This window comes from Ostrinia nubilalis, chromosome 3 (genome assembly GCF_963855985.1).
Source record: "Ostrinia nubilalis chromosome 3, ilOstNubi1.1, whole genome shotgun sequence".
In the NCBI taxonomy this organism is placed as follows: Eukaryota; Metazoa; Arthropoda; class Insecta; order Lepidoptera; family Crambidae; genus Ostrinia; species Ostrinia nubilalis.
The window spans coordinates 5,084,972-5,098,243 of NC_087090.1; the positions used below are offsets into that span (position 1 = coordinate 5,084,972).

At 35.2% G+C, this 13,272-nt stretch overlaps 1 protein-coding gene across 1 annotated transcript; it reads left to right on the forward strand.

Moving 5' to 3' along the window:
* Nucleotides 1-450: 450 nt before the first annotated feature.
* On the forward strand, nucleotides 451-3,307 carry LOC135088246 (uncharacterized). Its single transcript, XM_063983127.1, has 4 exons — nucleotides 451-961; nucleotides 1,220-1,364; nucleotides 1,546-1,636; nucleotides 2,050-3,307. Exons 1-4 carry the CDS (start codon nucleotides 764-766, stop codon nucleotides 2,096-2,098), a joined length of 483 nt encoding a protein of 160 aa, XP_063839197.1. The 5' UTR covers nucleotides 451-763; the 3' UTR covers nucleotides 2,099-3,307.
* The last annotated feature ends 9,965 nt before the right edge of the window (nucleotides 3,308-13,272 follow it).

Consider the following 13,272-nt stretch of genomic DNA (forward strand, 5'->3'; position numbering starts at 1 on the left):
AGTACCGAGTTTGAAGCGTTCATGAGCAGACATTGCAGTTGAATATTCAAGTTCTGAATTTGATTATTGATGAATAATAAAATAAATCCTACTAGCTCGATTGATGGTTTCATTTAATTTATTTAAACCAGGTTACCTTTAATAATATTTTTTCGTTAATATATGAAAATATCAAATTAGCCCGTAATCCTGAATCCTGATACATAAATTTAGCCTATTAATTTAACACATGTACGACTGTACTCAGTGTTGCACTATCAAATGCAATTGACGCGCCTCTATGCCAGGGTTTTTATGTTCCTGGTCAGGCTATATCACAATCGGGGCACTGGGCGGGACGCCAAACGGTGCTGCTACGGTTGTAAAATTATTAGGATGCTCTATCTATGGTGACTATTCTCTGTGATTGATCTGTATAATCTGTGTCATTGGATTGACAGTAGCTGTCAGCTGTCACATTATTAGCTGTGCTTGTGTGTGTAATAAATTGGTTGTAAACATTTTAGGCTTTATCACAGCTTTATTTGCTAAATAAAGTATTGTTCTATGTTCTGGTCCCATAAATGTAATAAAAATGAAAAGAATATCTTTAAAAGACTGTTGTGAAGCAATCAACAACATATTTGACATACCCAGTAAAGTTAAATAACTTGTGATTATCCAGTAGTTTGGAGTCCAAATTGATCAGCAAGGATTACAAGAGTTGTACTTTTGTCCAGAATATTGTTCTTAGCACATAGTGCGTATTATTTTCAATTTTGAAATGGACAATTCTAAGAAGCATGCAACCGCAGCACAGGTAGCCGCTTTGGTTGACTTTATGCAGGAGCACTCGGACTTTGCCAAAGGTCTGATTAATTCTGGACTCGAAAAAGAAGATTTAGAAGCTCAATGGAAGGAACTTACGAATACACTTAATTCCATGGGAGGAGCTGTGAAATCTGTAGAGAAATGGAAACAAGTAAGTGTTAAGTTTTAGATATAGTTTATAAGCTTTTTAAAAATTTCGAACCCACGACCTTTTGCTTGCCAGGTGGCTGCTGCCCCATCTGAGCTATTTTAACATTGGGTGAAATTTTCAATTTTAGTTTAGGTTCTTGATGTGATAATACCAATTTTATTAGTCTGGGTAGCTTTATACTACTCAAAAACATTTGTGGTAGCTGGTACTAAATAATTGGTTGTGAATGATTAAAAATGTTATTAATACTTTTTTCAGACTTGGCGTGACTTAAAATCAAATAACAAGAAACGGGCATTGAAACAACATCAGTCTTGTGACACTAGTGTTGGACCCAGCACAGACATGTCTCTAGAGAGTGACATTTCAATGAATCATTATGGACCACCCAAGAAAAAATTTGGTAATGTTACATCCCTTTTCCTAGTAAAATTTAGTATTTTAAAAGTATTTTCCTGGCACTTAAAGCAAAAATACAGACTAAAATCATTCTTCAGTTGTGTTAGAACTATTAGCCTGTTCCTGATACAAATTTTCTATGCAAAATTCAAGCTTATTTAATTGATTGTTTTTAAATGTTACAGCATCATTCGATGAAGAACTAATAAGAATTGAAAGAGATAAATTAGAGCTGGACAGAGATTATAAAGTGCAGAAAATTGAAGTTCTATCAAGGTGAGTTCTACAGTACACAGTCATAATCTAAGCTATGAATATCTAAAATTATCTAGGAAGAGAAAAGAAAGAAACTAAGAACTTACATCATTCTCACATAATACCTATATCATTATGATTATTTTAGATTGATATAAGTTCTCAGTTGCACCACCTTAATTTCAACTGTAACTATAAATAATTGGTGTTTTTGTATGAAGTTTGACAGACTTGATGTTAATTTGTTATTGTTAAAGTAAGCAATGGTCTGTTCATAATATCATTAAGACAGTAAAAATAACAACACATCAAACATGTAACTACATTTTGTTACAGTGGTACCTATTACAACTTTGATATTAAAGTCTTTGCTATGCTTGTGTCTTGTCTTGTCTATATAACTTATAGTAACCACTAATTTTACAATGTTTCAGGATTGCAACAGCATTAGAAGAATTAGCTAAGAAGAAATCGGGCTCATAGAGATCTTCATCTCTTGGTATAATGAAGTACAACACACAGCTCAATTCCAAAATATTAATTATTTTCATAAGAAATTGTCTGTCTGTCCTGTATTATTATAGTATTTATATTATAATATAATATAATTATAGTATGTATACTTAGTATTTATAACAGACAAAAATATAATTTGAGTTTGAAATCTCATGTTTATTAATTTTTTGAAGAGTTAATAGTTTGGAATTGTGAAAACTGACTTATGATTAAGTATAAGTCCATTGTATATTTGTTTTTGCACAAATGGACAAGAGGTAAAGAAGGCTAAGTTGTAATATGAATTTTATTATGAAGTCAGATATTAAGAGGTACCTATGTAAATTAATTAAACCATTATTTAGTAAATATTTTCCTGACTATTGGTTTAATACTTGACTTGCTCAAAAGCTTGTAAGCTTTTAGCGCCTTACTTACTTTTATAAACATAAATGCTGCCAGACCTGTGCCTTTTCTGAAACATAATTTTAATATTTCATTTACCGACAATATAGAATTAGGTATATTTGTATTTCCTCAGTCACATACCCTCAGTGATGTTATGGTTTGACGAGTGTATAAGGCCCTTATCACAAAATGATCAACTCAAAGTCAAAACTCGATTCGATTGTTTAGTTAGTTTATAATACATTTAGATTAGATTTAATAGAGTTTTGAACTGTTCGAGTCGTTTCATTAATACGCGCCTAAGTTTTACTGTAAATAGTGTAATATTAACCTTATTGTATTGGGAAATAGTTGTGGATTTTTTATTCGATTTGGATTTTTAGCAAAAGCATAGTCAAATCGAGCAGTTAACTCCTTGATTCATATTAAGCGAGAAAGCATCATTTAGCCACAAACATTTTTTTATTATGAATTGAATATCCTGATTCGAATAAAAAATCGAGTGATGAATGTTAGAAATAATTGTTGTTGTTTATTTCAATTAAGTCAAGTTTTCTGTTTTTTTTTGCTGGGTGTATATTTTTCCCAAGTCTGGATTAATTTCTTTAACAATAAATGCTGTATTGACAAATCGTCATACTTGCTAACTAATTATTTTCTGGTAAATAAAGCTCTATCCTAAACCTGGATGGCCAGGTCCATCCATCCTGGAGAGCGTGTATATTATTTTCAATATAAACTGAATTATTTTATTACAAAATAGATATAAAATAAATAACAAGTAATCCACTTATGTTTTATTTACTATCCCTTATAAATTAACCGCTCCGCGCGGCCAATCTGTATGAACTTCTAGGGAGAGTTTTAGAGTAATGCGGTCCGGAGGAACCGCTCGCTCTCTAGCAGTTCATACAGATCGGCTGTGCGGAGCGATCCGCACTGACAGTCGCGTGACACTAAAACCAGCAGGTTGTAGGAGAACGGAAATGATCCGTTATTTCGCGCACGTTGCAAAAAGCCCGTCAGACCTTTGTAACGTCGTTACGAACATCGAGCCATGAGCAACAAATGACGGCAAGCGACCGTATCTTCGTGGCGCAGGGTGGACGAATTAGCCGGGCGGGCGCGCTAAATGCAATAACCCTCGCTCGCCGGTCATCAGCCGGCCAGCGCTGCAACGCGTTATTTAATCAACCCGCTCGCATGGTACGAAACTGTCACTTTTCCACGTGTAGGTATCGTCAAGTGACTCGGTAAACTTTCTTCAGCTCCTAGTAGATCAGGCACATTTTTTGCGTACCTACCTAACTTAGAATACCTACCTACCTAAAGCCGGATTTTTAAGATCAAATGATAGATTTTAATGGCCTAAAGCTCACACTCAAAAGCTCGTTGGATCTATCCAACACCCTCTAGAACCCTCTCTAACGCTAGAGTCTAGCGTGTAATAGAAAAATGTCTTAATTTAAAAACTTGAAATGTAAAAAGTAATAATTAGCAACCTTAGCAATTTTTTTCTCTATTCCGGATAAAATTACCTTCATTTAGATGAGCATTAGCTTATATCACCTAATGTGTAACTAGTAGAGATAAGACACGTAGAGATAAGCTAAACTCTTAGTAGAAGCTTTCTTAGCCTTCGGGTTGTTTGTTTGTAACTTTAAGTAAACTATTGGCTTATCAAGAGCTAAAATAAAGTTTGACAGCATTATGAATGCAATATTGATATAGGAAATGCATTGAGTTTTCTCATAAAAAGCGTTTATGAGTGGACCTCTACACTTAGGTACGTTAACTCTGCATGCTCTCAAATTGAGTGGAATGTGATTGTTTTTCCCGGCGATTACCTACAGTGTGTTCACTCCACAGTTCACTCCATACATTTTTCAATGTTGCGGAATAAATTACGCTGATGTAAGTACCTAACATTTTCATTTTTGCAAGATTGGGCTCATTGCCAAGTGGGGAAAGTAGGAAACTTATTGCACTAAACTGCCAAAAGTAACTTTATAGGTAAGTAAGAGGGGCTAATTGTATGGACAGAAATGTTATACATATTATAAGAAAAGAAAGACTACTTATACTAGGTACGAACGATCAACAATGAGTTGCCTGGTGGTAGAACATGATGATCTCATCCATTCGATTGGTAGGCTACAACACCGCAGAGCGCTGCCTGGAAGCTAAATACCTAGTTAGTATTTAAGACTTAATTACCTAATTTAACAGACGTAAAGTAGGTACTTCGAGCTTAATGTACTTACCTACCTAAAGACACTTAGGTAGGTAAGTAAAGTACTCTACCAATTTCGAGTAAAGAGAACCAAACTTATTTAATAGAATGCAGGCAGTATCCTACCTCACGTTGTTGATTCGGTGTGGCGATACCGCGTTATGGCACAGGTCGGTGCCCAATAACTCGCATGATTGGTTTTGGAGTACGCTAGAGCGTAGATTTGCCTCACTCCCGAGATATTTTTGTAACCCGCACGGAGCTTAGCCTGGCTACCCAGCCATGCACATAACTTACGCCAATTAGTCACGGGAATGGACTATGATAAGAAAAAGTTTTAAAATTATGCGAGCTATGGTATCATATTTGAATATTTTTTGCTGAGCTTGATGCAGTGGTGGTATGTTTAGTTGAGATCACCAAATTATCTTCCTTTAAGTGTACCGATCATCACGCTTAGGATCTTCGAACTTCGGAAGGTAACTTGGATCCATGCCCCAGCAATTTTTTGAAAATGTTGATCACATACACAACATAGGAAAACATGACTTGTCATTCTGTTTGTAAATGTGTTACAATAGTTTTCTGTACACAACTTTTTACCTGCAAAATATTCCCATGGAGCTTTTACCGCTCAGCGCCAGTGTTACCATTTGTATATGTCATTGGCATTTTATACACGCGCCATAAAAGTCAGATGGCAGCCGCAGACTGTCGTTTTATCATTCGTTTACACCCTTTAGCGGATTCGTAAAGTGCGATATTTATTACCCACCTTTCAGATAGCGCGCGTTTACCGTAAATGCTTTTTGGGGAAGATGTTTTGTAACGTTTTCTATCAAGGACTTGAGGAACTATTAAGTGTTTTGAAAAAGTAATGAATCTATCCAATATATTGATAGGAACTAGGGATCCTTTGTTTAGTCATGAAATCCACACCTATTGATATGAATATTACCTATAATGTAAAAGTGACTATAAAATTTAGTTTGAGGTGCGACTCTTAGTAACCCTAGAAAATTTTAATAACTATGGGAGTGACTAAGTACTTAGTCTGTCTGTTACTTTGTACTTTCAGCCCGAAAAAGCTGAAGTTATTTTGATGCCCTATTTTGTAGAAATACACGGAACGATGAGTTTACTCTGCCAATAATTGAAAAAGACTTTTCTTTAGTTAGCCAAACAATCTTCCATTCGTGTCCTCTCTTCTTGCTCTTCTTTAGAGAGTTTTTTCTCTGGCTTTGTATTATTTTTATTTCATAGGTGGAAAGTAAATAGATGCGTGTGTCTGAGACAAAATAGCGCTATGTGTCTGCGAAGGTAACCGTCTCAATGGTCGCCGCTAAATATTTGAGAAGGCCGCAGTGCGCTGAGCCTTAAATAAAACATGGCTACGTACCTACCAAAGTGAATTTTTCACGCTCACTGTGGCCCCCGTCCTTAGAGGCTCACTTTATGTGCCTCTGCTGAGACTACCTGAAAAGATTAGTATCAATTAACAAATCACAAATGACAGACTGTCTTTATGTTGTCTTTAACAATGGTTAACGCGGAGAACCACACAGAAGAATAATATTTGACATAGGTACTTAAATACAATTTTAAAACGCGTCGATGTTAATCCATTTTAAAAATTGAATTTAAACATTTTATTTGACAATACCTACAGCATAAGATAGATATTTGACCGAATGTTGTCGGGCATTCTCGGCCAGTCAACCAAGCAAGTCAAACATAGATTAGCTATATCCTACATTAATTTTAAACATTATCTTCAAGTAGGTATTTTTAAATGACCAACAAAATTTTGCTTTTAACTTTACATGTGCAGCAGGTTTGAGATAGCCAGAAGGTGATTTGCATTATTTCGGCGAAGTTAGAACAAAGAGCGACCTACCAAAATTACGGGCTATTTAAATGCCACGTTCACGCTTGATTTTATTTTCACTTTGAAACACCGTCTGAATTTTAAAACACGCTATCATATAATAAAATCATTGGCTGGGCGGAGATGAACCAAACAGTGTTCATTCGTTTTTTACTTTCAAATGTCAAAATGTTATAAAACGGTACCTACCTACGAGTAATACACATTTATCCTTTTAACAATTGGCTGTATACAATAACACAAATTATTCTGACGACTACGATACTACGGCTCTTGTAGCACCATGTCCTCACTTATACCTACTTCTTCAAAGTTGTAGAGATGTCCAAAGAAGTTTTATAAGTCCAAAATAAACTTCCTACGGTTTAAAAAAACGGCTTACGACAATTATTTAAAATGTAAACACGGTCAAAGTTAAATTATTGACATTAATGTCTATTCTTTTAATCATGACCTTTGTTCTCATGCGGTTTCTTTTTCCTGTCACAGTTTTAAGTAATTTGAGTCTCAAGAATTCTTTTTGTCTCTAATAACATTTGCTTTTTGAGACGACGATTTTCTTTGACCTTGTTTTAATATAGGACAATGGACGCGGCAAAATTTTCTCCTCCATAATTATTTCAATGACTGAAGGAAAAGATGTTATGATTTTGGGTAGAGGCGACAGCATATCACACTTTACATTTTTGTTGCGAAATAGCCTGTTTTACAACGTGATAAGACGCTACTGTGTTCAGCTTGATGGGCTCTCGTCCGTACAATTATTTTTCTTACAGTGTTTCATAAGCATTTTACAATGTTTAAAATGTTAGCGAGCTATGAAACTACTAGTAAAAATAATAAATAAATAAATAAGAATCTGTCAGAGAGAATTTGTAAGGGCAATACAAATACAAATAGTTACAAATAATTTATTTGTGAAACCCAGGTAAGGAGTATGGTGTACTTTCAGTTACAGCCTTGTCGGCATACAAGTGTTAAAGCATGTGATAACATTAAAAGAAAGCATTAATGAGCAAATTAAATGACGATAGCACCTCAATGTTAATAGATTATGTGGATTTTCAAAATCATTTTTGATTGACTACTTAAAATGTTCTTTCAAACTTTAAATGGTATTGTCCGTAGATTTCCTTCACCAAGAAATCAAGACTAAATCTAAGGTTCAAACACACGATGCAGAATAAAAGCTCTACATTTAGGTGTCTAACGAACATAGCTCGCCCTGCATTGAGCAAGTCCAGCTGAGCGATAAACGAAGTTTGGGGTTCCGTAGTCAAAAACTTAAATCTTTTGACCAATTTTTCTTACGGATATCCTTCTAAGACTTCTTCGAGGAGGTACCATGCAATATACCTAAAATATAAATCAATCGTAAAGTAGGTAGTACAATACGCACTAAACATACCTGTAACATATTAAGTATTTATTGAGATTCACCAACAATTTAATAACATCATTTCACATGCATAGTTAACATTATATGAACATAAATCATAGAAGTCACATGTAGTATGTAGGTAGGTATTTTATTTTTGAGAAGTATCTACTTCAATTTTTTAAACCCGCATCTCGAATCCTCGATGCGCCTAAGTTTCACTTCAAATAGGTACTATTAAACATTTTAATCGACTCGCACTTGTCATATTTTTTTTGCTATTTAACGTCGCTCGCCGATCTCGTGAGCCTTCGTTTCCTGGCGCTGGAAAATCTAAAAAACGCTCCGCTGCTTTCCATCTGCTTCGCTTGCCACTAGGTGGCGCCTCTTAGCGAGAAGTACCTCAGGCTTAAGTCGCTTCGAAATGGAATATGTGAATGGGAGACCTATTGAACGGTGCAAGACGCGTTTTAACGTATCAAATGACTTTAAGATCAAACCTAATATTATGCAGGTATACTTGGACTCAACCGGGTAACATGGAAAGCATTGGGGGAGGCCTATGTTCAGCAGTGGACGTCCTCTGGCTGAGATGATGTTGATGATGATGATACTTGGACTGAGTATTATATACAACTAAAGAGATACGCTGATAGAATTTCAGTGCTAGGTAGGTACCTACCTATAGATATAAAACTTTTCGTAGAAGTCGTAGTATAAGTAATATTACTGCGAGCACCAAGATACTTTATATTTTAGTAAAAATTGAGGCATTTTTATTCTGTTCTCTTTTACAAAGCTAGCTTGAATATTCCAAGAGATTATGTTGTATTATGAATAATAGTCAGTAGTTTGTTATTCTGGAAGGCAACATTTGTAATTTGTGTAGATCTTGCTTATGTATTATCGTGTTTAACTTTACTAATGGGCTAAGTTTTAATTTATAAGTAACATTCAACATTACTCGGGTGTAGGTATCTCATCTCTATAGTTTTGAACATTCATAACAAATGTGAAATACGAAATCAAATCTTTGTTTTCGTTTTTAGCTAGGACTTCAAGATAAGTACTCGTAAGTTTCTCTTGGATAATTTTGAGATTACACTAAAATAAAGATCTGCAACTATTAATTATTTAATCCTAATAAATTAATGGCATAAAGGTATGTTCGCCTACTTCTTAATGTTAATTTTTTATAGGCCTCATTTAAAAGTACCTACATAATTATACATACAGCATGGGAGATACCACTAACCACGCTTTATAACGAAAACATTTTAGATAGGTAGGTAGCTTTATTCGCAAAATTTATATAAAATATTCTAAAACCAACATCAAACTCAACTTAGAGGCTTTCATATTATACGGAGTTTTATACAACAAGGTTGGAGGACTACGTTATCGATTCATTAGTATTCAGTATGATAAAACTACTCATCGAAGCGTATCAAAAGCTCGATGAACTTGCCTAAACTTAGATTTGGAGCGCGGTGTTAACCACAATTTAATACGGAAACTTTACGCCTAGCAACTTTCTGGCGGGGGAAAACATGGTGAAGTATAAGCGTTGAATTAACGAGATTCTGGTTTCGTTTAGGAAAATTCTGTCATACGCTGTTGCGATGCCCAACATTTAGTTATGAGCTAATGGAATTACAGGTACGAGTATAATGACGTCAATCAACGGACGGATCAATGCGAATCTGAGTTGATTTTTATTATAAAATAAACCAACCAAATACCTAATTAAAGTCGAATTCTTTAGAATTCAGCAGAAACGTAAACAAATATGGCCAACTGACATGGCGACAAAACCTCTCGTTAATCGCGAAGTGAAATGGAGGTCAACTCTGAAGTTGCAGTGAGAATACCTACTTACTACAAAAATAATATAATCTTATAAAATATTGCATGGAATATTTATACAGGAAACATTTTTCTCTACCTCTCACTCTTAATATGTAGATTCAACATCGGAAACTTAATTTACTAATGCTTAATGGTTCCGTATTTTTCTTCGTAAGTATGTCACACTTAAATCAACATTGAACATCTTGTCAAAGAACAAGAATAGGTGGCCACACAATCGATTTCCTTTTAACTGTAGTGAAGTGTAAGGAATTATATTTCTCACCTTTAGTACATATTCTTTATATTTAGGGCACATTATCGCGTATTATGTTATTTTCAGTGTGATCCCTTACGTCCATTGCATGTCGATGTCGCTATTCCCAAATTGTATTTAACAGATCCAATGAAATAAAGCCCCAATGCATTTGTTAGCCCGTTAATTGAATATTTTGGGAAGCGATTCGTTTTTCCGGGAGCGAGTTCTAATTATCGTTGGATGTGATTTATAATCGCTTTTAAATCCCGATGTCACGTGCGACAGTCAGCACACAGTTTAAATTAATTAAATAGGTATTTATTAATCACGACCGTTCCTCTGATAAAGTAGGACTATATTATTCTATTTAATTCTCTGCTCAGTGAATCCGAAATTATGGGTTTCAGATATAATATACAACATTTCAGAATTTGTTAAAATAACGGGAATTGCAAACGGGTTCAATTAGTAGACGTTTCTTGCGCTGCTTCTTCTCAGCACTAGCCCCGTTTATTGCCCCGAAGCAGTGGTAGGGTTATCTAATACTGGGACGTGTAAAAGTGCTTTTTAAAAGGCTATTTGCAAAAATAAATGAGTTTTTAGTAGCCGTTAACATTGATTGAAGATACAGTGGTATACCTAAGAATAGTTAGATTCAGATTAGGCTGCTTGGTATGCTAATCTAATCTATGCAAATGGGTGCTCCATTGGAATAATGTTAGCAAATCGACTCTTCATGATCCAAGTTTTTTGTTTTCTTGAAAAACCTTTTTATTTAGATGCGTTCCTGAAATAAGAAACCTACTACTACCTACATAATGTAGTTGTACGTACATAATCTATGTAAGTATAGTAGTACTATGTACCTATATGAGTAAAGTGCGTAAAGATTGTTTCTTATCGGTTAATTCACGGATAAGTCATTGCCTTTTTAATTGTTTTTAGTCCATTCAGTTTCAGTATTAGCCAGTAGTAATTTAATCAGTCGGTAAAATGAAGTGGTGCATTATTAGTCAGTTGGTTATAACGTTGCTGTATTGTTTTGGTGTCTTGCCCATTTGCTGCTTTAATATTAGAAGTACATATTATAAAAGTGAGTTTAAATTGATACAATATAGAGCTTTTTAAGTTTTGTGTATTGTTTAAATAGATGCGCTTTTGTTCGAACTGAATGCGGTTGGTTTCGTAATATTTCACCATTTTAAGCCAGACTCCCTCAATGTATGAAAAAGGAAGCTGATGCTTAATTCATACTTGAGGGAAGAGGGGTAATTCTACAGACAGCAGGTCTTAAGTCACAGTGGCCATAAAATAGTGGGCTTGCTTTCATTGAGCGTGAAGGATAGTAAACGTAAAAATAATTCTGCTTTCTTTAGGATGAAACCTACACGGGGCAAAGTCGATGGTATTGATATTTAGAGTTTACGTTTGAAACTCTAGCGGTTCAGTATCTAAATTTCCTTGAGCGTGATCATCAAAGGTTTCATTTGTGAATTCTGAATAGTCACAATCTTTGGCCTTATCAACATTTTCTCATGGAGAAATAAGAAAAAGATGGTGTATTGTGTTGAGTATCACCTATTTTTGGAGTAAGCCTACTCCAGCTTCTTCACCACTGTGTCCTGTCCAGAATAAAGATGTTGGTCCAACTCGCTAATTACGGGTCGGTAATTAGTGCCGGCCGGCTGCATTCATAATGCACGGAAATATCCGTTAATTTTTCGTGTTTTTTATTTTCGGCGCGCTGCAATACTGCATTCCCTACGCTTTTTATTCATGCATGCGGCAACTGCATTTATTTTTATTACGGCTTTGTTTTGTCTATTCGAAATCCAACCTACACGTGTTTGGTGAGCGACCTTGAATAGAAACTCTAAGTAAGATGAATTAATGTGATGTTACCTACATTACACTCATTACCATCGACGTAAACTTTGTTACGTTAATATACTATACAGGGGTGGCCAACTTGATTAGACATAAGATCAACTGTTTACTAACGAAACCCTGGGCGATCTACCACTTACATAGGTACTTCTTGAAATCTTAAATGAAACAGCATAGTTTAGTACACAATCATGTAGTATTTTTTGCCTTGCCACGGTCGACTGGACTAATAGACTGATCTATCGCGATCGACCGGTTGGCCACCCCTGTACTATAAGAAAACATAAATGTTGTGTTCAATATAGAAAGAGAGATTACTGGAAGTGTTTGCGTAAAAGAGGTAGGTATTATAACGTAAAAGTTACCATTATTTTAGTAACTGGTAGACAAGCAATCCTTGTTGTAAAGTCTGTAAAATACCCAAATGGTAAATATTAGGTTGAGTTCAAAAATTATTTCACAACTTTTGATGATAACCCGTAAATTGTTAATTTATCTGAATCCTTTCAGTTTAATTTCCTCTTATAATTACATACAACCTGGACGATAAACCAACATGTATTAATTCAAAGGCAAGTAAAAAACGTTCAAAAAGAGGAAGATTGGCCGTTCAGATTCCTGCTAAGCGCGGCTGAAATACCTTGTGCTCGTATTCGTAGAAATTGGACAAAAATATGATTCATGTTCGACATTTTATTGAATTTTCATACTTATAAAGGATTTTTATTTGCTTTCAATTAGGTACTCAGTACGGGATCCTTTTATTAACGTCGACAACTGAAGAGTCTAAGAGAACTGAATCTGAATCGCCTATTCTTAGTATTGGTTTTGCAAACAACTGAAATAAAAGCTAGCTTTATTCTGCTTCTGAAAGGCTTTACCTATTGGAAATTTAAGCAGCTTGTGTATTTTCAAGAACTAAAATCGTTATAGATTTTTTTCACGCACTCGTGCGTTGGGTGTAAACTCATGGTAAAGCTGGACCTTCTTTATTTTACTCGATAAAAATGGATAGAATGGGTTTTGTTTTCAGAACTACTGAAGAACTGCGAGAACTCCCAAGGCGTGTGCATCCAAAGCTCGGCGTGTCCCTGGGACAAGGTGGTGCAGCCGCGGGCACAGGACTGCCTCGACCAGTACCTCTAGTAGGAAAAACTTTCGAGTTCGTTTCGTTGCGTATTCAAAGTGTCATCGAAAAATTTTGTATGAAAAATTAAACAGCGCCCCCTATATTATAGCCGCCCTAGGGGGCGCTGTTTAA